Source organism: Pholis gunnellus (assembly GCF_910591455.1).
Source record: "Pholis gunnellus genome assembly, chromosome: 6".
Taxonomy (NCBI): domain Eukaryota; kingdom Metazoa; phylum Chordata; class Actinopteri; order Perciformes; family Pholidae; genus Pholis; species Pholis gunnellus.
The window spans coordinates 14,469,613-14,495,594 of record NC_136532.1 but is presented as its reverse complement, the minus strand read 5'-3'; the positions used below and the strand labels follow the sequence as shown (position 1 = coordinate 14,495,594).

The 25,982-nt window shown below is 42.9% G+C and overlaps 1 protein-coding gene across 1 annotated transcript in view; it reads left to right on the top strand.

Moving 5' to 3' along the window:
- The window catches only part of arb2a (ARB2 cotranscriptional regulator A), a 142,517-nt gene that overhangs the window by 10,458 nt on the left and 106,077 nt on the right, over positions 1-25,982 (top strand). Inside the window, exons 5-6 of the mRNA XM_079160880.1 lie at positions 6,631-6,696; positions 8,222-8,413. Coding sequence (XP_079017006.1) covers positions 6,631-6,696; positions 8,222-8,413 — 258 coding nt within the window. The remainder of the gene's footprint in view (positions 1-6,630; positions 6,697-8,221; positions 8,414-25,982) is intronic.

Sequence of the window (25,982 nt, the reverse complement as noted above, 5' to 3'; positions counted from 1 at the left end):
CGCTGATGCCTTTTTATGTCTGTTTATGTAGTCTGAAGGTATGGCAATATCATACAAAAAGGCATTTATTGTTGCCTGTCTGTGGATAAGTAGGACAAATCTGAAGTGCAACTGAAATATCCCTTTATGTCCTGAATGCACTCTATAAAGAGTTTAAGCACCGACTTATTCTCTGGTATTCCTACTTACCCCAGTTTGTAAAGTATTGGTGTAATATATTCTTTATTGTGTTCTTTTCAATTCTGGTTTGTCATATTCAAACTAAAATAGTACTCAAACACGGACTTAAGAACTCACAGACTGTTGGTGTGCTGACATTTTCCATCCATGGCTCTGGCTGTTATCTTAATGGCCGCATTACAGCTGTAGTGCACACTATCTGCGCAGTGTTGCTCAGTGCAGCGGGGTCACCTCAGCCTGTGTAGGTGTCAGTTGTAGTCTAATTCCTGTGATTCGGTGATGAATCTCTCTGATAGAAGACAAGCATAGGGTCTGGCCCAGATGGAGCTCTATTAAGCTGTTAATAAATGAGGATTCTGCTCTGCTCTGCCTGCATCTGTGGAATGGGAGACACACACACACACACACACACACACACAGCGTCAGAATATTATAATGAAGTAAAGCTAGCCAGATGGCTGAATTAGAAAGCCGTCTCTCTCTCCTTTTCTCCCTGTCTCTTCGTCTCTCTCTCTCTCTCTTCTTCTGTTTCTTGCACTCTCTGCTGTCTCTCTGTTATCTTTTTTTTCTCTTCCTGTCTCCCTCTGTTTCCACATTATGGATGCTGGGCGTTGTCATAGCAGTGACCAGCTGGCCAACGTTTAAGGCCCTGCTGAAGTGCCCTTGAGCAAAATACTGAGGAGAATGGCCAAATAGTTTTAATTTTCTTTCTTTCTTGTATTATATTATTAATTGAGTTCATGGTAACTTGTGTTATACCGCTAGAATATGCATAAATTACAATATCATCTGCATTTAATTTGATGCTAGACTCCGGACAAACAATATATGCAGTAAAATATGTGGGATGTAATGCAGATCACAGAGGAAGACCTGTGGTGAGTCTGTGGCCAGCTCGTTGATTGTGTACTTGTGAAGTTAGCTTACAGTACTATCTTTATTACGCTGAAATCATTCATTCGTTCACATTGCTGCAATGCAAACTTCATCATCTGCCAGTGGCCGTGCAGAAGTCTCTGTGTACATGCAGGTTTAGCCTTTCGATTGTTACATCAGACGTTGTGTTTTCATGTTTTTCCACAGGAAGTAGTGGACGCATAACAAAAAAAGAGATGAATTCCATTTTTAAGTTATTAATTAACAAACGACCTTATGAATCAACTTTAAAGAGTCATAGAGCCATTCATGAAGTGTTGCATCAGGCCCACAGTGTGAACCCCGGAGACACCAACAGACTCCAAACCATCAGGAGGTCCCGTACCGGTCGAGGACCATTTTGTTAGGAAGCTAATAGGTTCTTTCTAAAGAGGGATTTTAAATGACAGCTGTCTGCCCGGAGTCACTGACTGCCATCACGTCTCCATTCCCAAAACTCTTAAACACTGCGCTGCAGCTTCTGCTGAGAGCACGGAGGAGGAAGCAGACACAGTCTGAAAAAAAAGAAAGAAAAAAAAAAAGGTTGCAGGGAGTGAGTGAGGTGGATTAGAGTTGATGAAAGAGAAGGGAATTGGACTGGGGGCTGGGGTTTGAGTGGGGTGTTAGAGAAAAGACAGGAGGGCTAAGAGTTACATCGCTGGCATCTGTTGTTACCGCCGGCACCCAGGGTGGCATACAGTTCTTTTTACTTTGAATTAGACCTCCGCCAGCTTCGCAGTTAACACCTGAGGAGGTCATTACGATGCCATTAGGATGAGTAGTGCTGGGAGTGAGAGGGAGAGAGGGATATCTACACTAAGTGTAAACAGTCTGTCTGTCAGTCTGCGTCTGAGAACTTTCTCTTCCCCTGGAGAGCCTGCTCTCCTCTGACAGAAGAATGACAGAGGCCTCATGGGAATTACAGCAGTCTCTCTCTCTCTCTTTCTCTCTTTCTCTCTCTCTCTGTTTCCCACACGAACTGACAGATCACAAATTCACAACAATAGGCTCTATTTTAATACCACTTTTTGTTGGTACACAAGGCTGACTTAAAATAAACAACCTTTCTATTGCCTCATGCTCTCTCTCATTTTCACAGTCTCTCTCCCTTTGAGCATGCTTTGCTCTTGCTGCCGCTGTTGTGCTGCATTGTTCGGGGGGGGATTGTCTTCTTTTCTTCCTGTTTCTTCCTCTCCTCTATTCTCTGGAGAAGAAGGAATGCTTTCCTGGGTGCAGTCAGTGATACGGCATGGAACAGCCTTTTCAGTTTCATTATATAAACAGCTTTGATGCCTCTTCGTGCTCTCTGGTTTCTATGGCTAAGTGGCTTTTGGAGAGAGCTCTGGACTACAGAGACAAGAGGTGTGTGTGTGTGTCTGTCTGTACATGAGTGTCTTGTGTATGTGCTGCTGTCTTGAGTATGTTTGTGCTCATGACTTACTCTGAGATATTTCAATCAGATGAACCACTGTGGCTTAATGGCCTCACAAGGCCTTAAAACAGCTTGGTGACTGTGACTTCTGATAACTCAAAATGTGTTTTTCAAAATATATTTCACTATGACATGATTAATTTGGTCTTAAAGAGTCTTAAATCTATCTTGATGAAACTTACAGTGACATCCGGTCATGTTTTACCATCGTCTCCCAGTGCTGGTTTCAGATCCTCCCCTATAATTACCCCAGATTCCTCATTGTTGTTGACCAGCTTAACCTTTTATGTTAAAAACATATCGACTTGCAGCCACAATGGTCTTCATTAAGAACTTGGCTTGGTGTGTGAGTGAGAGTGATGAAGAGATTGGTATGGGGATGGCCTGAAGTTTGCAAGCAGTTGATGTCACAGCCCACCCACCTAAAGGTCTCTTATCGAGGCCATGTACTGTACTGTTCTCTCCCCATCCACCCCGTGTCCTCTCAGCTGTTCAATGCAGTGGGAGCTGGCACAAACTTCTGGCTCCTGGGGATTGCTTCTCCATGTTCCCCTTCTTGTCTTCCTTCTTTCCTCCCACTGAGCCCTCCTCTAAGTCCCTTCCTTCCTCCCTGATCCCCCTCGTCTTGCTTCATCGCCACAATGCTTCCTCTACACAAACAAACCACACACACACACAGAGGTGACCTCAGCCGCAGAAGGTCTACTTCAGACTCTCCCACGACCGCTCTCACGGTCATGTAGAAAGCTCGCTGTTGTTCGAGGATACACCATCACCCGGCTGTCCTATGGTCGATTGAAACTCCACTTTTACCCGTTTTTTGCTCTTTTAACCTTATTGAAGGCTGACTTTGGCAGTGAGGGTTATAAATGTTTCGTAAACTGTCACTCATGGCCGTTGCCCTGTCTTTAGATGTAAAAATTGTTCAGTCTCGGACTTTGGCCCTCACTCTTTATGATAGAATTTAATCTTACATTGACATTTCAATGTTGCACCATAGACTGTATATAAGAAGTGCACGTAGTCCTCATGATGTCACCCATTGATTTGTGGACTGCCGTTTTGAATCCTTGAGTTCGGCGATTTTGCCGGGAGCGACCTGTCAATCACAGTAAGCCCGCCCTAAAGCATACTCCACTTTATGGTCTGTTTGACTCTAAATGGGACCATAATTTACTAAATGAGGATCATGCTGTATTGAAGAAGACTTGAAACTAGCTATTGAGACCATAAACTCATGTTTACTGAGGAAATAAATCAAGTGAGAAGTAGGGTCATTTTCTCATCGACTTCCATACAATCAGACTTCTTTTTGCAACTGGAGGGGTCGTGCACTGCTGGACAGCAGAGAGAATGCACGTTTTAAGACACTTCTGCATTGGCTTCACTCGGCAGAACCGGAGGTTGCTGCCTGTGTTGCACCCATATCTTGTCAGCCTGAATGATATTACATATTTGTAGCAGATAAGAAGGACATTGTAAGAATGTTTATGGCCATGAAACCTATTGATTTGAATTGATTTGGGCAGCTTGTATCTCTCTCTCTGTCTCTCACCACCCTTACATCCCTTCTCTTTGTGTGTCTTATATTATGTGGCAAATCCACTCCTCATGCTTCTCCTATCGTCTGATGCCGACAATTCAGGCACTCAGCATTGCTTCCTGCAGGCATTTCATTAAAGCACTAATAACACATTGGTAATTAGGTGACAAAGAGGCTTTTCTTATTGTACTGATCAGCTGCTGAGACATAGTCCTTAGAGGCCCACGCAGAAGGAGGTTGTGTGTGTGCGTGTGTGTGTAAGATTTTTGTGTGTGTGCACTCTGTTTTTTTCTGAGTTGTATGGCTCTGCTCTAAGTCTATCCTAGTATTGTTCTTTTTTCAACTCTTACTTTGGATCGTGTTTACCGCAAAGGTAATCTGGCTGCAGGTTTTTATTACGAACTTAAGCATACAGATGACCACACAGTCTGTATACAAGCTTGGATATTAGATTCTTATTTATGATCTACAGTATCCTTTTATCAGTGGAAATGCATTTACACAGCGAAACTTGCATTCTTTCCACTTTTCTCTGTTCTCTTGTTCCCTAGTCTCTCTCCTTATTCTATATCAGATGGTTCTCGAGCCACCTGAGGCACTGAACAAATATCCTAGTGCAAATGAAATTTCCTGTGAGGCTTATTGATGTCATTAAACACTAGCATACTGAGGCCTGGAATCATTTTAGTCTTCATCAGACCGGCTGACATTTTAGTGAATTAGCTGTTGGAGGTTTGGTGGGTTTGGATGACGTGGGGTTGTTTTAGCTCCTCTAGCACTTTTCCCCGCTTCACAGGGTCAAATGCTAGAATCGATCATCTCACTTGGTCTGTCTGCTGGCCTTTGATTGACTGTCATAAGGCTAATATTTGTCTGGTGCCTAATGACATTCTTGCATGCTGTTCTTTTAAGCAGTAAACCAAGTTAGCATTGAGTTTTTTTTGAGGATGAAAGAGCATGATAATATTATGATCATTTGTGTGTGGCCTTTTGTTGTTCTTTCTTTTGCTTCAAAATGCCCATTCATGCCATTTAAAAAGAGTTTGGAGTTTGGAACATGTCATTTATGGATATAGATAGTTTAATTGTGCCTCGTTGAGATTTCAGAGCGTGGTCAAATGAAATATTTTGATTGTATGTGCCAAAAATACTCGCTTTTCAGTTCTTGGTACTAATCCGTTACTTTTTTTTTAAATAGCCATGCCGACATTGAGGGCATAGATTTTCTCACTCTAAGGAACTTGGAGAAATGTTGTCTCGTTAGTTTGGCTGAGTCTGGCTTCCTGCTTTCAAGATGTTTTTTGACATTCAGCGTTATTTTCATGTAGCTTTACTTCACCTCTGTTCTATGTCTTACACAGGGCAGGTTTACTTTTGATTGGTTTACTAGTTGCTTGTGAATGTCTCTGGTTTAAACTGGAGACTGCATATTTTGCACAGTTCTATAGTCTGTTGATGGTTTATATTAACATTTAGAAGAAAGCAGTTATGTTGAATGTTGTTTCTGTCTTTGTGTGGATGTGTTGACCCATGATCCATCTCTACATTTTGAATGTGTTAATATATATCGACCTGTTAACATTTCACCCCTCTCCACATGCATGTGATCTGAGCATCATGCCACTCTGTGCTGTAAGGCGTGACAGTCTCTGGTTGATCTCTGTTTGGGGTCAGTCAGTTGGTCGCTCTCTCTTTGTAGCTCTTCACCGCTAGCCTTTGGTTTCCTGAATTAGTAAGTCTGATGCTTCAAAAGCCAACCAAAGTGAGATGTCACTACAGAACAGGAAAGCATGTTGCTCAGCTCGCCCTATGGTCCGTCCACCTGTCATTGCGTCTGTCATTGCACGTGTTTGTGAAACATCATCAGAGCGACAATAGCTCCAACACAGCTCACTGCCAGCGGCAGTGAGCCCCGTCAACTGTTATCACCGCTCCTCTGTCTTCCTCTCACAACTGATCAAAAATCGAAAATCTGTTCCACAAAGTGCTTCTCTGTTCTCAGCTGAGCAGGATGTAGGGAGGAGGAAAGAAGGAAAGAAGGAAAATGGAGAAGAAAGTTGTTAATGTCACTGAACCATGAAAGGCTTGGCCTGGGGTTGGAATGATTCGGTATACAAGGTTCTTTAGTGCTGTGGCTGCGGGGATAAACATAACTTACATCAGCCCTTCGCTTGTACAGGAGATTTCCTCTCCTGGCACTTACAACCTCAACACTCTAACTGCACTGTGATTCACACACACACACACACACACACACACCACACACACAGCTCACACAGTACGATCCAGACTCTTTCAAGTCGCTCATGTACACACACATACACACTCATACCAGAGGGCAAACAAGGGTTTTCAATAGTGTTTTTTATTCTGCTTGCATGCATGACGGTGGTTGCTATTACTTGTTCACACATACATACATAGTTTAGTTGGCTTTTGTTGGATGGATTTGTATAAACGGTAATATAAAAATATTAATTGTATTAGACTGTATTTTCAATGTAATCTCTGACTGTGTGTGTGTGTGTGTGTGTGTTCTGTGTCTTTCTTCTCTCTCCAGATCATCACTCAGTATGTTTATGAGCTGTTGGAGAAAAAGTGCAACATGACTAAAGCAATCCTGCCAGTAAGTACCCTGAGTGAAAAGAGGCATTTTCCTCTTTGAATTATGCCCATGAAGATTAAAGGGAGTATTAAATATGAAAATTGGCGTAAATGCTTCGGCTTCAGAGTGTGATTATGATATTGAGTGTCCTGTTAAAAAAAATAAAAATAAAGAAAAGGGGATTGTGAGGAGTCAGCTCTCCCCATTCTCTATCAGTCTTTGTCTTTCTATCTCACTCACTTTCTCTCTTACTCCCTCTCTTTCTGTTACCCCCTCCTCTGCCCACATCCTTTGTGCAAAAGTGTCTCCTCAACAAATTAACTGTATTGTGACGTGTCATTTCAAAGGCGCAGAGGCACAGCATGCTGATGCTTAATCTGTTTTGCATTCATTCGCGCTGAAGGGGACTTTCTACTCTGCCATCACAGAGTTATTCTCTGCCCAGCTCATCCAGGCTCAGAGCACACACTTGATCCCTTTTTATTTGTTGTTGGAAGCACGTTTGTCTCTTTTTGCCCCCCCCCCCCCCTCTACCCCTCCATCCCTGCTCCTTTTCTGTTTATAAAAGTTGTGCTCATTTTTCAGGCTGCGTTTATATGGGTGTTAGGCAGAGCTGGTGTTTAGAAGCACAGCAGAGTTAGCTCCAGCGCTAACAGTGTCCATAAATCACCTAGCCAGGGACTCAGCGCCTTTCATTCGCCTCCATACACTTTTACTGGTTTATCTGCTTGGCCTATTTATCTCATTATTCCTCTGGAAAATTGCTCTGTTCTGCTTTTCTGCTGCCCACCCGCCTGCGTGTATATGGCATGTGTGTGTGCGCGTATTTGTGTATTAGTGGTGGGTCTGTCCACCTGCGTGGCATTGAACTTGTGACCGCAGATTTTAAGAAGATTAACCACAGCCAAGTATAGGGAAAGGGAATGAGGGAGCACAAGAGAATAAAGGGTAAGATTTTCTCCCCCACTCGGCTCTCTTTGTCTGCTTGGATTAAGTTCTTGCAGCTGCCACCCATGGCTTTTATGGACAGTGTTTGTCTCCTTAGAGATTCTTCCAGGCATACTTGGGAGGGATGCAAAGACGTATGGGATGTGGACGGAGCGCACGCACGCACACAAACACTCACCAGCTCACTTAGCCTCTCTTTTTGTCTGTATTCCTTTCTGCCTGAGTTTTAATCACATAAAGACTGAATTTTAATCATGATTATTGATGATTAGTGTGCTTATGCATATGAGCTTTTACAATTACAAAGGCCACAGAGGAGAAGGTCATTTCTCATTAAACTTGTGTTTAATAATAAGACAATTTCCAGCGTTTCACTTCATAATCATTATCAGGAGATTCTTTGAAGCAGCAGAAATCACAATTTGATCACCTTTAGCTGCCGTTGCATGAAATGCAGTTACATTTCCCCAAAGCCTACAATGTCATAATCAAAACCTGTTGAGCAGTTTAAAAAAACAAATGGACATCATTGAGAAAGAACACATATGTCTGTTGTCCGTTAGTGACACGATAACTCTGTGCTTTCCTGAACCTTTAGGTGGATGCTACAGAAGATGAAGCCACCAGTTTTATCTACCTGAGCCCAGATGCCTTATCCAACCCTTCTAAGCTGCTGGTGCTGATCCAGGGCAGTGGTGTGGTGCGGGCCGGTCAGTGGGCCCGTAGACTCATCATCAACCAGGACCTGGACTCAGGGACACAAATCCCCTTCATCACCAGAGCCATAGAGGTAGGGGGCACAACAAAAGAGGTTCAATCTATTCTGTTGGATGTTGAACAGATTTTCTGATCTCTGATCCAAGATGTCTTTTTTTCACGTTTCACAAAGAGGGACTGGGTAGGCTTAGTGCACCGAGGACACTGCATGTAACACGTTGTCGTGGCGCTAGTTCTCAATACTTTACATTCTCTTCTTTTTCTTCTAGTTCTTTCCTTTGCAACAAGTATACTGTGACACATCTTTGGTTCGTTTGGTAGTTTTGAACAAGTCATGCAGTGTGTTCATCGTGTGGTCGTTTGTATCACCAACACCACAGTGGTTAGCCTTATGGGATATTGCTTTGGCACAATGTTTATTTGAAAAGCAGGCTTGGGCATTTCGGGGCTCTGGAAGGAGTTGTGACACAGTCAGAAGCAGAGTGTCGTATTTGGCTGGAGGCTTGAACGTGATTGTGGGTTATTTGCTGTTGCTGTGTGCTTTCATAGCTCAGACTTAGGATGTACTTCATTTTCTGTACAATTTACTCGAGTGTTGAGTGTAAAAGGAAACTTTGTCCCGTGGTCGTATGAGAAATGATATGATACTGAACAATTTCTGAACCCCATAGCATCATATAATAACATAGGCAAATAATAACAAGCAGACATTCATCCACAGGTGCAAACATACTCTTATATTGATCTTGTTAGTTAAATGAAGCATATTCTTCAACCTGATCGTCATTGTACAAGAAAACATGCATGCATTCCCATAATGCGAGATTCCTATGTATTCCTGTGTATTCATGAGTGAATGAGCTGAGAGAGGGGAAGACATAATGTAAAATATAGATTACTTTTTCTTTTCCCACAATATGATCGCATCTGTGTGTATACATCTGTGAGTCAGCAAGCAAAGGGTGGCTCTGCCCGTCTTATTATTTTCATCCCCATCTCTGTGCTCATTTGTCAGCCTGGCCACGACTACCTGTGTAATTTCATCGGCCTGCTGTTCAAATTGACTTAAGGGAGATCCTGCTCTCCCTCTCCCCTTGTTCCCTCGTTTCGTCCATCTGAATGCTATAAAGACTTTCACTGCTGTGTAAAGCCCACTCCTGCTGTGTACAACAACGGGGGGAGGTTTGTGTTGCGTGCGTGCGTGCCCATGTGTGTGCTAACAGATGATTCGGCTACCCCGAGCCTTTGAATTACAGTTACCCGAGCTGGTATTACAGTTGGAGAAGGCAGGGTTGCACTGCAGAAAGCCAAAGTGACAGCTTAGATATAGAGAAGACGGTGTGTGTGTAGTGCGAGTGCAGCTCATTCATCATGGTAAACAAGAAATCGTGTTCTTACACTCTGACAAATCATCATCCAGGCATTTACCACACACAGGCCTCGTACTCTGTGTGTGCACTGGAAAGACAGGCACACATGTTTACAGTCAATCCATGCTGTCCGCATCTATCACTGGCATGTTTGTGGGTTTTTTTTATATCATACCATGAAATTTGTGTGGATGTAATTTTTTTATTTAAATGTTCAAGAGTTACAGCTACTATACAATCTGAAGAAAGAAGGTGAATTATTGATTGAAGACACTTTTAAATTGTATACCTTAATTTACAGGAATGTAGCACCCAAGGAATGAAACATGTTTGATCTAAACATTCCCAAATGAATGACCGCTCAGAGAAATGACAGGTCTGTGACACAGCAACGACAGACAATTAGACATTATTTTGGATTTACAAATTTAGCTAAGTTCAGTGTTGGGTCAAATGTTGGTATTTTGAGTATACTTTTTTATCATTTTTAGATGATGCTCCTTTTTCCACGAATGTTTCGTGTCAACAATCAGTTGCCTCGAGTGCGGCTCATGTGAAGTTTCTCATGAGAAGTTGATTGGAAATTCAAAGTGCGCAGCAAAGGGTCAACCGGAGTGCATTCTGCAAATATGGGGGGAGCTTGTGGCTTTGCAAAACACATGAGCAAGCACACACATACATAGATAAAACAGTTAATTTGACTCACTACTAATGTAGTGTGTGTGTGTGTGTGTGTGTGCGTGTGTGTGCATGCATTGCAATTCTATGGTGTGTATTGGCTTGCACATTCTTGTGTCAAAGCACCTCTCTGAAATTCTTAGCCATATTCCTCGGAACTTCGAGTCAGCCTTTCCTCTCTTCCGATGGGAAAAATAGCTGATTGCGCTATAGTTAATCAGGCCCTTTACACAACATACATGCGCGCACACACACACACACACACACACGCACACACACACACACACACACACACACACACACACACACACACACACACACATAATCACAACGTGAATCTCGGGGCAGCCTGTGTCTTACATACCATTTACGCCCCATCGCCTCACTCTGCCTCCCATATCCACCACGCTCCTGTCAAAAGATATCACAATCTTTGTCATGCTGCTCTATGATGATGACACATTAATAAGCTGGCAAAATGTATATGTTAAAGATGAGTTTAAAATATCAAGCAGAGACACGTGCACACAGAGAAAACATACAGACACAAATGCATCACATCGGGCAGAGGGGATGCTTGTGGCATTTGCCACAGTGTACGGTGCCGCCGGGTTAAGGGGAACGTTGTCTTGCATGTTGTCTTTGTGTGCATGTGTGTGTGCACTTGGAAGGGGTTCTATTCCCGTATCCTAGAGTTAAAATGACAGGTGAGAGGAGGATGCTCCATCATCAACCATTGAGTGGGGGAAAGAAGTGGAAAAGAGGAATAGGAGATGGAGGATGGGGGGGGGGGGGGGGGGGATGCAGAGACAGACGGGTTATGATTGGTGGACAGAAGCGGAAAGAAGGAGAGGGGTACAGTGAGGATTGAAGCCGGAAGAGAGAAATGAGGAGGACGAGGGAGTGACTGCAAATGGGGTGGGACTGGCAGAGGAGAGACGGGAGTATAGAGAGAAAGAGAGAGAGAGAGAGTAGGCAGAAGGCAGGCATCTGACAGCTCCACTACTGGGAGAGGGCCTCTTAATGACAGCTTATTCCTTCATGATTTCAATTCCTGACAGTCGACAGGTCTGCTTGTTGCATCATGGCAGCTGTATCATTACCTTCTGGCCCTGTCACTGCTCTGCATCCTGAGACTGAGATGGTGGAGGTGGAGGGTGGGCGCTGTGGAGTTTGCAGGGGATGGGGGGATGGGGGATAGAGAAAGAGATAGAGTGAGGTTACAGTCAGAGTAATTGAGGAAGGAGGGGATATCGAAAGGTGGGATGATTAGTTATAGTAGCTGTAGGAGTTAAGAGTAGGACTTTCAACTTGTGTAAGTTTGTGTCCAAATTTATAGAAAACTTACAAATTCTGTTGTGAGGCCTCACCTCTCCTTTATCTATTATCTGTTCATGACACAACATAGTTGAGAAGCAGGAAGCCATAATTGTTCCAGTACCTTTGTCCTTTTACTTTGAAGCACTTTTCCCTCACGTTTTCCAGCAGTCGCCATCTTTCGGTTTTGCAGACGTTAGCTATTGGCTACTGTGTGTTTAGAAAAGTTTGTTTTCGTCTGGGGGTAGAAATCTCAATATATTTCTCGATGAACAAGTCATCATTGTGAGCTATAGTCAAGATTTCTGTAGAAGTTCAGTTGGTGGTGCTGTTTTTTTTTTCCAGATGGTCAAAAGTCTTGTTTTCATTGTTTCTTATTTAATCTCCGTTTCTGTGCATTCAATAATATTTCAAATATGAATGAATTCATCCACAATCTCAACCTTGACAACTCTCCGAAGTGTTAACTGCATATATGTATACACACAACCGCACACAAACCACAACTATATACTGTCTGCGAGAACTACTTAATTCAATTTTGAAGTTGCTAATACAAAAACGGATCTATAATCCCTGGAATGCCCCCTCCTTCTTAAACCCCCCCCCCCCCCCCCCCCCCCCCCCTCTCTCTCTCTCTCTCTCTCTCTCTCTCTCTCTCTCGATAGTGAGTCAGGCTCGACGCTGGAGACCCACTGGAAAGGAAGAGGGGGTGTGGTGTTTTCAAAAGTGTGTCAAAAGCCTAGGGGTTTGTATCTGCCCAGAATTTCAATGGGAGGCTGAAAGGGGGCAGCAAAGCAGACAAACTTAAACACAGAAATCCTCTTTTAATTTCTGTCATGCTGCCCACCCTTTTCTTTTTTTTTTAGCTTGATGATGTCCTCTTCAACATCAGCTGCACACTCTGGTATCTGCCTGTGTTGTGTCACGGGCCTGCGTGCTGTGAGGATATATCTCTCTCTCTGTCTCTCCAATCACCATTTTTCCTCCTCCTCCTTTCTCATTAGTTCCTCTAATTCCCCCCGAGCTGTGAGTTAACCTGTTTGTATGTGTGTGAGTGTGCAGCCCGGCTACAACATTGTAGATACAGTGCGTGTACAGCCTATCTTGGGGCATCAGGTGGCTACAGAGGCTAGACAAGATATCATTCTTTCCAGCCAGCCAGGTTTAGCCAGAGGACTGTTTCTGTATGTACGTGTGTGTGTGTGTGTGTGTGTGTGTGTGTAGAGGTCAAAAGATGCGCCCTCTTGCCATGGCCTTGTAATAGCAGCCCTGCAAGCAATACACAAACACACACGCACACACACAGGCATACATACACCTCCAGGTGGGAAGGTCCCAGCACATCCCGCAGCTCAGATCAATGCACTTGACACTTTCAAAGGCGGGTGTGGGGCCTGGACTTGCTCTGGGGTTAAACCTCTTTTAAATAGCATCCCGCGGGAAGGTAGCTGTCAATAACCCACCATAATTACCGGGGCCAGGCCCGCCAAGGGCTCGGCTGCACAGGCCAAATTAAAAATTGATCAGAGGGAGAAAAAACATTATTTTGTGGTGGTATTCCCTGTCCTAACAGCACTGCTGCTGCCGTATGTGAAATCCCATCAATTGAGGTCCAAGCTAGATATCTAGAGAGCTATTTATCTATCTATCTGCCCCCCTTCGTCCAGATGAACAATGGAGTGCTGTCCCTGTTGTAAAAATAAATTTGCATGTTAAGTGTCTTTCAGTGTGCATGGCTCCGTGTGTGTGTGTACATGCAGTACATGAGTGTGTGCATACTGTATGAGCATGCAGCTGATTGTTATGTGCTCCGGGTAATCGTACATCATCCCGTGTCTGTGTAGTGTGTGTGTGTGTGTGTGTGTGTGTGTGTGTGTGTATGTGTGTATATATGTGTGTGTGTACACACCTTGTAGCAGTATATTGATTGTGGTCTCATTGAGTTTCTCTTGGCAGGGAGCCTTTATTTGTCAGTCAGAGAACGATATGAAGAAGATATGTTCATCCTCAGGCTTCCTTTAGGAAAACACACAGGCTATTGTTTCACAAGACACTGATGAATGAGAACGACAGTTTACAATGGGTTTGAGGTATTTTCTAAACACACACTGTAGGTAAAAGGTCATAGCACATGGTTATTATCATTGTTTCTATATGTCAAGGGTGTAGTAGGACATGTTCTTCGCGTTCAGTATTAAGCCCTGTTTAAAATGGATTTTCTTTTGGGAGGTCCTGTCATTATCATAATTACCAGTGGCATCTGTAATTTGCATCCATTGCAAATCTGCCAGATACATAATTCACTCAAGTGTTTGAGGGGGAGCATGCATTATGACATTTTACATTTGGGGTAAGCGCAGAGATTCAAGAGAAAACACACAGCAAATTGTTTGGTGTTAATTAGTGTTGATTGGCCTCCATAAACACAGGAAGTTATTTTAACACTTCCAGAGGTACAGCAAATTAACTCTTGCAATTTTACTGTGCAGATATCATTTATTTTGTGTAAAGTGCTTCTGTATTTACTCACATAGCACATGCAAATTGCATTAGAGGATTCCTCCTCTAAAAGTAATCCAATTTGAATAGTGTGACTTTAAACATAGCGCCTCAGATCAGTTGTTCCCAAAGTGGCGGCTGCGGAACCCCGGGGTGCCATAAAAACTGTCCAGGGATGTGGCAAGATTTGTTTCCAATTTTTGTGGTTCCCTTTTGATAACATTGTATCCCACTTTTTCACAGAGAATAGACCTAAAATAAATGCAGATAATAGATATTTACTCTGACATTCTCAGCTTAAAGGGGTGCAAGAGAGTGTGTTTGTGTGTCGCTGTGGAGCCTTTGTTTAAAAAAAGTTTGGGAACTACTGCTGTAGATTAAAAAAAACTGAACATGACGAGTTCAGATCGAGCAGTTGGTTTGTTACAGTAGTTTGTACACACTCGGAGGGAAAGAGAAACCTTTACTTTCTGAACGTACAGTATTTGCACAAGCGTTCAAACGTACTGTATATGCGTGGTTGATAAAGTTGTTGAGAGTTGTTTGGTGTGTCAGTTTCCAGGCTGCTCATGCCACCATGCTGCTTGGGGGATGAGGATGAAAAACAAAAGAAAATGAAAAAGGAAGACTTTGATCTAATTGTGAAACATTATTTGGGAGTGAACATTTTTTTTGCCCATGTGTGATAATTGATCTTTTTTCTCGTTAAATTAACAAATTATACCATCAAAAAGGCTTTGTCTCTGTGTGTGTGTATGTGTGTATATATATATATATACATATATATATGTGTGTGTGTGTGTGTGTGTGTGTGTGTGTGTGTGTGTGAGGTGGGTAGTAGGTCATTTGCAGCTGCAGGCTGTGTGTGTGCGTCCCAATGGGAAGGTCTTGTTTAGTCTCTCTTCCAGTGGGCCCCAGGCAGTGTGTGGTGGATACCTCTTCACTCTCTCACTGGGAACACTTCTCTATGGCCAATTCACACAAACACACACACACACACACACACACACACACAAATATAAACGACGCACACGCACAGAAAAATCCTCCACAATCTTTTGCACATTTCGTCAACATGTGCAGCAGCACTCACTGACAGCGGAAACATTTTTTTGCTTGCAGTTGGGTGGTCGGTACCGTATGTGTTTGAGTAAGTTGATATTACATGCAGACACAAACACACACGCATCCTTGTCAATTTCACATGTATCCTCCATCGCAGGTTAAAAGTGCTGAGCTGTGGACGTTTCAGGAGGAAATTGAGTTTTGTGAGGAGCTTGCGGTGAGCAGATAGGTGACCCTCTGTGAATTTACACTACACCCACACACACACACACACACACACACACACACACACACACACACACACACACACACACACACACACACACACACACACACACACACACACACACAATCAGCCACTGAGCATCTCTTAGGGTCAAAGTTGAACCCTGCTTTAAGCTCTCCAGTGCCAGTGTCATGCCCCTGCACTGTGTGCGTCACACTTTGATCGATGAGAGGAAACTCGGTGCTTAAATAGGGGTTACCAGGGTTCTAGGGGTACACTAGGGTTAGAGGCAAACAACAACAAATCTTTTAGCTAATAGTTTTTGTGCCTACTCTGTGGTTAGAAATGAAAATAAATGCTGGAGGGCTGTTCTGGTTTTCCGTAGACATTTGAAGTAAGTTTTGGAGACTGATATTTGTTTTTGTTTTATAGTAACAACATGATGCTATTCAGCCATGTAAACCAGCTTTTCAATGATTTGGCTCACTGAATTATTTGTAATTAAGTGAGAGGCCATACATTTATTTGAGGCTGCGGTTTTATCTGTGTTTTACCCCTATGTGTTAGTGCCTTCTAGCTGTCTGCTTTTGTGTTATTCCTGTCTCTGTATGTGACCAGACATCGCAGATGGAATCTGTATTTATAGGCTTATCTATCATTTGAGACTGATATTGTCCTGCATTCTCTGTGGATGGGAAATGTACATTTCAGTACATCAGATCATGGCGGTGTCTCAGTGTTTCAAGATACTTGTGCTTTTGTGTCAGAGGGAAAGAAAGAGAGACAGACAATGAGGAGAGATGGCATCCGTGATCAGATTTGTTCTGCAGCTCTTTTGTCTTCTACAGCTCAGTGGGTCAGTAGATAACTGTATGGTTCTGTATATGTGTCTGCCATCCATGTGTAGAAGCAAAGACATGTTGAAGGTGTAGAGTATTTGTCAACAAATATGACTTCTCCCATGAAGATATATTTGATAGCTGTGTTTTACTTTATTGGCTTTAATTAACAGTTAATATAACAACCTCCACTTATGGGGGTTCTAGATGTTGACAAATACATAAATAAACATTTATATCTGCTGCTTACTACATCATGGTGTTTCATAAACCATTTTTATTCTATATTTATGTACTGCTTGTAAATGCTAAATAGGGGGACTTAAAATAAAGTTACCGATGTAAACACACTAGATGATGATGATTGATGTTAATGAGTTAATGGCTCAGCGTATCTCTTTACTTTTCTGCTTTTTGTAATGCTACAAAAACGCTGAGATCAGGATCTGAACTTCGTCACCACACAACAACTACACAACACATGTTTAGATCGGTTCTAGTGTATACATTACTTTTTTTGTGAAACTTGTCATCAGTTTCATCTGCGTCAACACCAACCTGTGTATTTGGTGTGACTCTTTATCTGGTATTATGGTGCTCATGATAGGTGTTATTATCCCGCTGTATGCTGACAGCCTATCCCTTAACCCTCTTAGGAGCACACTATGCCACGCTTGGCTGACTTGTTTGCGCTGATGTCAAGTTTTAGCGGTTAGCAGGCGGTTACCATATGCCACTGTGCTGCTGTCGCCCCCGATGTCAGTCAAACGAATGTCAACCTGAGCTCAGAAACACAATACGCCACGGCGCATACCCAGAAACACAGCGACACACAGTCACTCATACCCACATACTGTACACACAAATAAACTTGCCATGAAGCAAATGCAGGAGTAAGAACAAAGGAATCTGTTTGGGATGTGTCGCTTGTCTCCGGGAAGGCCCTGCCATGCTGCTCTTCATCAGCTTACTGTATGAGTCAAGTATGAGGCAGCATCTGCAGTGGTCCCTAAAGTGAGAGAAGGGCCTGTAAAACATAGACCGAAATATAGACGCATACGTAAGCAGTAGATTAACTCTTTCAAAGTCTAACTTTGGTTGCTAATATTCTATCATTGTTATTGACCAAGCAGAACATTGACCCATTATTTGATTCATCAAGTCCTCACACAAAACATAAGCAACATACTCATGTAGTGCAGTGTTCTGCATAGAAACAGTAATTGCATCTCAGTGTGTGCATAACTGAGGTGTTGACTCACTGGCTGTGGGTGAGATAGAGTCTGTCATCAACTAATCGGAAGATCGGTGGTTTGATCCCCGGCTCCTCCAGTTCTTATGTCGTAGTCTACTTCGGCAAGATACTGAACCCCAGAATTGCGCGCGTGTGTGTGCGTGTGTGTGCGTGTGTGTGTGTGTGTGCGTGTGTGTGTGTGTGTGTGTGTGTGTGTGTGTGTGTGTATGTGTGTGTGTGTGTGTGTATGTGTGTGTGTGAATGGTTAGATTATAGTCTGATGAGCAGGTGGCACCTTGTATGTTGGGCTGCACAATCAAATATTAAACGATTTTGGCTTCCCATAATTAAATGAACGTGATCAACAGCAATATTGACGTTTTATAATGCGTGCTCCGCTCATATGAACTCTGCTGCATATCTAATCTAGCGCTTTCATAAACTAACAGCCTACCATCAGGGGGCGATGAAGATGTTTTACTTTACTTAAAGGGGAGCTGTGATGCAGCAAAAACATACCATGAACAATGGTGATTAGAGCTGCAACTAGTAGTCGACTAATCCCATTGATCAATCGATAGAAAAGAAATCCAACTTCTTGGATAATCTATTAATAGATTTTTCATGCAAAAATGGCAGAAAATGCTGTTTTAAGTCTGTCAATCGAGGATATTTCCTGCTTTTCTCTGTTTCATATCATATTGAACTATATTAAATAATCATGAATATAATTTTGGACTTTATCTTGCAGCCTTACCTGTATGGCAGCCTCTGCCATCGGTGTCTAAATGTATGTGTTGTGAATGTAAGAATGTTGACATGTATGGTAAAGTGCTTTGAGTGGTCAGAATACTAGAAATGTGCTATATAAATAAAAGTCCAACCAAACAACCAGGCCTGAGGTACTGCTACTGGGCATGTAACTCTACTCTCTTATGACCTTTTATAATTCATGTCGATCGATCAGCACACCTTTAACGATCATATTATCATCAGTACAGCGTTGATTTGACGTTCGTGTGGTGATTAGTGGGTGCATGAGGTGCATTTTCACAGTTCTATTAGAAGCTAAATAAACTGTATTGGCCATCAGGAGCAGTAGTAGATACGTGTTGTATACGACCAAAGTGTGTGAGATAACTGCCAGCTGCTCCAGGATAGCTGTTTGCTGCTCCCAACTTGGTCTTTGCTCACGCCGTGAGAAATCCTGCTTCAGTTCACTCCATTGCAAATGTGGCAAATTCTGCCCTTCAGTTAAGATTAATGCAATGCAAAGGGATATGTAGCGTTGGCATTAAGGGAGAGCAAACATAAACACCACTTCCAGAAGCCACACAGATGGGTGTCCAAAATGCGTACACTGAATACATCTGCACGCACAAATACAAAAATGCAACCACAGTTTCACAAAGTCCCATCTGCCTATAAACGAAAGCCCTTTTATCACTCTCAAATATGTTTTCATATGTTGTTTCCCCATCACCAGAAATCAGGATGTAGGAAGTGTGAGTGTGTGTGTGTGTGTAGCTACTGTATATTATGTCCTTCACTTACCTGATGAAAGTGTACCTCCCCTGTCCTCCTGCCTCCCCCCCGATCCCCTCTGTAGCCATCTTAAGATGTTTGTGGCGGTTTTCTGGAGTTTTGTTCTTTGTTCAGAGAGGCGGCGTGGCCCCGCATCTCTCTGTTCTTTTTGACCTTGTACAAACTCAACCTTCTGAGTTTCTCTTCCTCTCTCCTTTCTCTCTTCTCTTTCTAAGGTTCCTGTTTCCTGTTCACCTCTCAAACTGCCTCTGTGGCGGTTTTATCCAAAGTAGCCTTTGGAGTCACTGTCTCTTTGGCCTTTGACAGATCAGGATGGCAGTGTGTGACCATGGAGGATCAGCCTGTTACTGCATTCTCCTTCTTGGTATCTCTGTCTCTCTCTCTCTCTCTCTCTCTCTCTCTCTCTCTCTCTCTCTCTCTCTCCATTTCTCTCCGTTTCTCTCGCTCTGTCTAAATTAAACATTACTTAAACTGCTGAGCACCAGCTTCGATGGACAGTGATAAAGAAGTAACATTATAGTAACAGTAACATGACATGGTGCTTTACAACCCCAGGGAATGACAAGAGAGCAAGGCGCCATAATCCATTTTAATTTTACTGATATCATTGTATAGAGAGGGAAAGAGAGAGAGAGAGGTTGGTGGAGTGAGAGGGATAGGGAAGGAGAGAGAGAAGGGAAAGGGAGAGAAGTGAGATGTCTCAGACCAGAGACTGTGCTCTAGCTGACTGCAGTGTCTTGTGGTGACCTAGTTGCAACCCCTTTGAAGTCCAAAGGCTGATCTCTCTCTATAGGCTGCAGAGGAGATCTGCTGCATACAGCTTTATTAGACCGGGATAGAAGAAGAGAGAGAGGTGTATCAAATTGATGGGGTCTTGAACCTGCCCTAAACCTCCTTGCCACAGATGTGTGTGCACATGTATACTTAAGGTGTCAGTTAGAACATGCTTTCAAGTGTGTATCTGCTTTAGGATATGTTTTTGGCTCTGACTGCAATTGTAATCTGTGTGTGTGTGTGTGTGTGTGTGTGTGTGTGTGTGTTTGTAGGAGGTATTCCTTTTGGAACATGTAGCTGTAATGTCAGGCCAAACACAGCCTTTATCCTTTAGTCCACCCCATAAGGAGACAGTGTTGCATTGTCAGGAGAGCTGACCTAGAATAGTCCAATCACTCTACATCCAGCCCCCTGTCTGCCCTCTCCTGTGATCACCATGCTGCCAATGCCGCAGTCTATAGTGTGTGTGTGTGTGTGTGTGACCCAGTTCAGTCGCTGGTGTCGCCGGGCTTGCATGTTAGGGCACAAAACCCTCTGATGTGTGTGTTCTGATCAAGCACAACTGTAGATTTCCTTAAGCGTCTGTGGCTTGGAAATCTTTTGGATTGGATTTATAGTTCTCTATCTTTATTTCCTCATCTGACTGAGCTTCTCAGTTTAATCCCCGCCCTTTTCTGTCTGTATGTAACCATCCGCTGCTGTCGTCTGTACATTTTAATTAAGTGTGTGTACACTGATGATCAGAAAGTGTCCCTTTTACGTTCAGCATGTGTCTAAGAAGGGACAGAGCAAGTACACACAGGTGTGTGTGGCATAGGGAGTTTATGGATACACACACCTTATGACATGGCTGCTCAGTGAACTCTGTTATTATCTGGAGCCTTTCTTCTGCACCCTTCCATCCCTCCATGCCTGTATCTTCCCACCTGCTGCCCATTGAGAGCCAGTGTGAGCGGACAAACGCAGCTGTGGGCATGCTAACCTTTTTTTCCCCTGATGCACAACACAGAGACACAGACACACACGCTTTTGTTCAAGTTGGGCTTCAATTAAAAAAATCCACTTCACTTTTTTGTCCTCTTCCTTCTTTCTCCTTTTCCTCTTGTCTTCCATTCCATTCCTTTGCCTTCTTTTTGAAGTTAGCCCGGGGCCTTGCAGAGCCTCATCAACCCTTTGCCTTGGCTAGATTGCATACAGGTACCCTATGTGGCTATTTCAAATGACTTAATTAGCTTCTGAGTGCAGCGGGTTGGTAGAAGTCCTCTCTCTCTCTCTCTCTCTCTCTCCCTCTCTCTCTCTGTCTTCAGAGAGAGAGAGAAAATGATTGAGCCCATGTGACACATTTAGTCCCTTGCCGTGTGGTTTCACTTTCTAGGTCATGCTCTGGCTGTGAAGCTGACTGCCTATTACCTCGTAGAATAAGACGACACACACTGAGACATGCAGAGAGGCAGTGTGAAGTGTGCACATGCATTCACACACACACTCCCCCATACGTGCACAAGCACACATGCCTCACGCTATGCTTAGTTTGATTGTCATTCTGCAATCTTTAGCTTAAGGCTACATCTACCCACCGTCATTTGTAATTGATCTACTTTTCATTGATGCAATATTTATTAATTCCATGACCAAATAAGGGAACATTTTGGTTGCTGTTTGCTTAGCTAGTTTGGCACTTGTTTGTTTGTTTGGAGGCTCAGACACAATCCAACACTGTTTTGTTGTGTTAAGTCCCCAGGCGTGAATTCCCACACACACCAATGATCAAGGTGTGTGCTTGTGTTCAGACTGTTGCTGCGCCTGTGTTTTCATCAGTGACAACAACGTCAAGGGCATGCCCCACTGCACTACAAAAATTCCATGTTGCCACATCCTTCTCAGCCCCGATGCCACACATGCACCACATATACATTCCACATGGGTACTGCAGACACTCATATACACAAAGTAGCATGTCTTTTCAGCTCCCCTTCCAGGGGACATAGAGAAAACAGAAATATGTCGGATGTTTCCACCTTTGTTGTCCTCTGTTGTTGTTCATGGCTTAAAAGCAGAGTCTGTCAGACTGTATACAGCAATGCAAGTGGTAGCAGTCTTCCAAAATGTCAGTTTCGCAAACAATCACAAACCATGTCAGAGGTTTTGTCAATGACAGCTGAATGGTCCCTGTACCTCTTTTAGTATTGTCAACTGTCAAGGTCTTGAAAGTCTGCTGGCGAGAGTTTTTGCTGCATAAAGCTTTATTGTAATGAAGTGCCTGATGGGAAGATATGACCACCAGGATGTGATCAGTGATGGTCATCAATGGCTAAATGAGTTCTCTCACACCTCAGGGTGTGACCAAGATCTCAGGGGGTTTAGGAGAGCAATGGGCCTGTTAACTTCTGGCTCTCTGGTCCAGCTATAGCTTGCTGGTTAGCTTCAGGCCTGTGTTAAAAACATGGGCCTGCTAAATTAAGTTTGGCTGTGTGCACAGCCTGTGGCACCACACGCATACACACGTGCACACACTAGAGCAAGCGCATTTACAGCTGCTTGAAGTCAGGCATTCACCCATACTAGTGTGCACGAACACACACACATACACACACACACACACAAACTCTCACATTCACTCTCCAATTACCCAATCTTAATTGGCTACCGTTCCTCTTTCTCTCTTCCTCTATCTCTCTCTCTCTTGGACAGGCCTACAGGCCTGTTGGTACGCTGGCACACAGCAGCACAGTTTGGGCGTGCGAGCAGGTCTGGGGGCACGGATGAAATTGGAGAGAGAAGCAATACAGATGGGTACTAGAATGAGGTTTAGATCGCAATCGGGAGATGAGAGGGGGCAAATTATAGCTATGCCTGAATACAGAGCGTATATTTCACAATAACTATCTTGAAAATATCAGCGTTACTGTATTTTCACCCACACATATTCAGACCACTTGTTAAAGCCATTGTTAGAAAGTAGAGTAGGAGATGCCTTTCTCCTTTTCCACTAGCTGAGGACTTGTCATGGGCTGTCAGCCAGCTTGTTCTCCATGTGCCTGTCACTGCTCTGGATAGGAGCTCTGGGTCCCAGCATCCTGCCAATTGGTGAACTGTGTGTGATTGTGTGGGTGTGTGCGTATGTATGTGTGCATGTTGCCCTCAGAGCACTTTGTTGATTCTGCTCTGCAGTGTCAGTGACACATTGAGCGGGTTCGGTGGGAGTCCCCTGGTTTCCCTCGTGCTGTGTTTACTCCATCTGTTTACTCCCCGAAAAACACTCTCAAATCTATTACCTCTCTCTTTCTCTCGTTCCCTCTTTTTTTTTACTCTCTATATCTCTCTCTTATTTACTCCTGACTTCTCTTGACTTGTCGTTTCAAATCAGTAGCTGTGTGGTAGTCAGGTGGTGTGCCTGTCGGCAGCCAGCACTCTTCTCTCCCTCAGCAGGAGGTGGGATTGAGTTTCTCTCTCAGCCATCCAGCCAACTATCTTTTTTCTTGAAGACCCGGAACATATTCTCTCCCTGTGTTTCCGGGATATTTTCACTTCTGTGTCCTTGATTAATTGAATGAGACACTGTGGGTGAAATACAATTATTTCAAATGCACAGATAACGATAACCAGAGGTGTTTAATTTTAGGGCTGCCAGTTATTATTTTCAATTAATTGTTTAGTCTGTGAAGTTTAAGAAAATTGCGAAAACAAAACATCACAATGTGTCAGAGCCCAAGTTTGTATTCAGATTCCTTATTTTGTCTGACCAATTCTTGATTTTAGGGCTACCAATAGTTATTTGAAATTAATTTTCCTCATAGTTTTGTCTCTTAAATAGCCAACCAATTTTTTTTGTCAGGCCAACAGTCCAGAATCCAAAGATACTTGTTTGGTGATTCTTGGTGAAATGATGCTTTCCTGTAAATCAGAAGTAAAGAAAAAGGGAGGAGACAGGACATGGTGCTGTTTATTTGAGCTGGATTGGAGCATGCGACCAGTGGTGTTGGTTCAACCAGTGTGTTCTGAAAAAGCCAACACTAAAGTGACAAAAACTGCAGTTCATGGAATGACAACTTGAGGCATCTTCAAGGACTTCCATGTTAAAATGCCCAACTGTACAGCAGAAAGAAACATGTTTACAGCCTGGTACAAGTTAATCTGGCTCCCTCCTGTTTTTAAGAGATGGCTGACTGTATGTTGTGTTGTTTTGTGCTACGTCCACAACTTACCAATGAAGTTATAATAGCTCACTGAATACAATGGTATACGTTTGATCCCGTATGTTTTCTCTTTTTTAGGCTTAACAGGGCTAAATAGTTCTTGACACACGTTTGTTTACTCGAAAAGGCTCCAAAGGCCGCCCTCTTTGAGCTTTATTTTGGCTCTTCAGAAACTTATGGGTGACGTCACGAAGACTACGTCGATGTTTTATACGGTCAATGGATTTGATACATCATAGTATCTAAAGGATATCTTTGAAATAACTTCCTAAAAACTACATTCACATTCACATAAAAAAAATTGTGAAATAATCATAGATTTTTCTTTTCCACACAGCATCACCTCTGAAACAACTTCATTAAGATGTGTGCTCATTATGCAACATGTGCTATGGTTTTATAATGCCAGCCCTGAGTCTGTGTGTGATGGTATGAATTGATAGTTTACATACCCAATGCCAAGGGCACCACCAAGGGCTCATGAATGAGAGATGAAAAGAAGTAGAATTGGAGCAGGGGAGGAAGAGAGAGATATCTCTTTTTTTTTTTCTCATCCCTGCGACTGGCTAATTAGCCTGCTACACTACCAGGCTTCAGCTGCAGGGACAGGGTTCAATAGTTCACCTATCTACCACTGAGCTACAACGATGGTAAACCTGGATTACCTGCTCTACCGGCTACCAAACCCCAGTATTACAAGTGCCGGTCTTGTTCACAGCCTGAAAATCAAATCAGTCCAAAGAGCTGGCCAGATGCACTAAACCGGGTATCCCGAGAAGGGAGATAGTTGATTTCACCATAATATCGGTTTATCATAGGAAAAAAAAGTTTGAGTTGCTGGGAAACTGAAGAGTTTACATATTCAGGAGTAGGGACATTTTCAGAAATAAAAGACAACCACATATTTTTTAATGGGATCAGATTTATGACTACTGTCATTTAAAATGGGATGTTATAAATGCTTTGTCCTAGATGTGTCAGCTACGCCTGTAAATGTTTCAAAGCTATGATATGGACTGCCAATCTGTTTTTGTTGTGACAAACTCAAGCATCAGTGATGAGCTCTCATTTTGATATTTGATACTTCAAGAAAAAGTGTGGCTTCAGTGCGTCAGCCATTGATTCAGACTGTTAATAGATGTAATTTGTGTATTTACTTTATATTCACACATGAAGCATTAAACAAACATGCAGTTCTTAGTCCCTCTAAAATGACAGTAATTTTCTTTTACACAATTCAATATTCTTTAGTATTCCTTGTAAGTTAATCTGCAACATATACAACAATGTAAAGAACATGACCACAGTGCCCCCCCTACACACATACACCTGAAGTGACCCTTAAACCCATCCTCAGGGTCTGGTGGAGAGGATGAGGGATTACAGCAGAATGCTGTGAGATTATAAACGTAGTCTTTTGAATTGGCAAAAGTCTAACTGAGCGCAAAGATGCGCACACACCTCATGCTGTACACATTCATTTTCACGTCTTCATTTTGTTTTCAAACAGTGCACAATGTATGCTGATGTTCAGAGAGGAGGCAATACAGAGAGGGAAAAGACGAGACTGTGAGGGACAGACTGATTGACAGAGATGCCTTTAATGTATTAAAATAGCCATATAATAGAGGACAGCGTATTCAAATTCCATTCATCGTTGTTCCTCATGTTCATCCCACCTTATTCATCGGATTAAAAAAATCATCAATTATTAGTCTGTGAATAATGGGACAGTACACCTCAGTGAATGCAGAATTTAGTCACACGGAACATAATATACATAAAAACTGTGAACCTTTGTGAATCTTTACACAATTTTGTAATTTGTTTTTTGATTTCTTTAACAATAAGGAAAACTGAGATCTGGCAAAGAACACATGCCATCAACTAATTAAC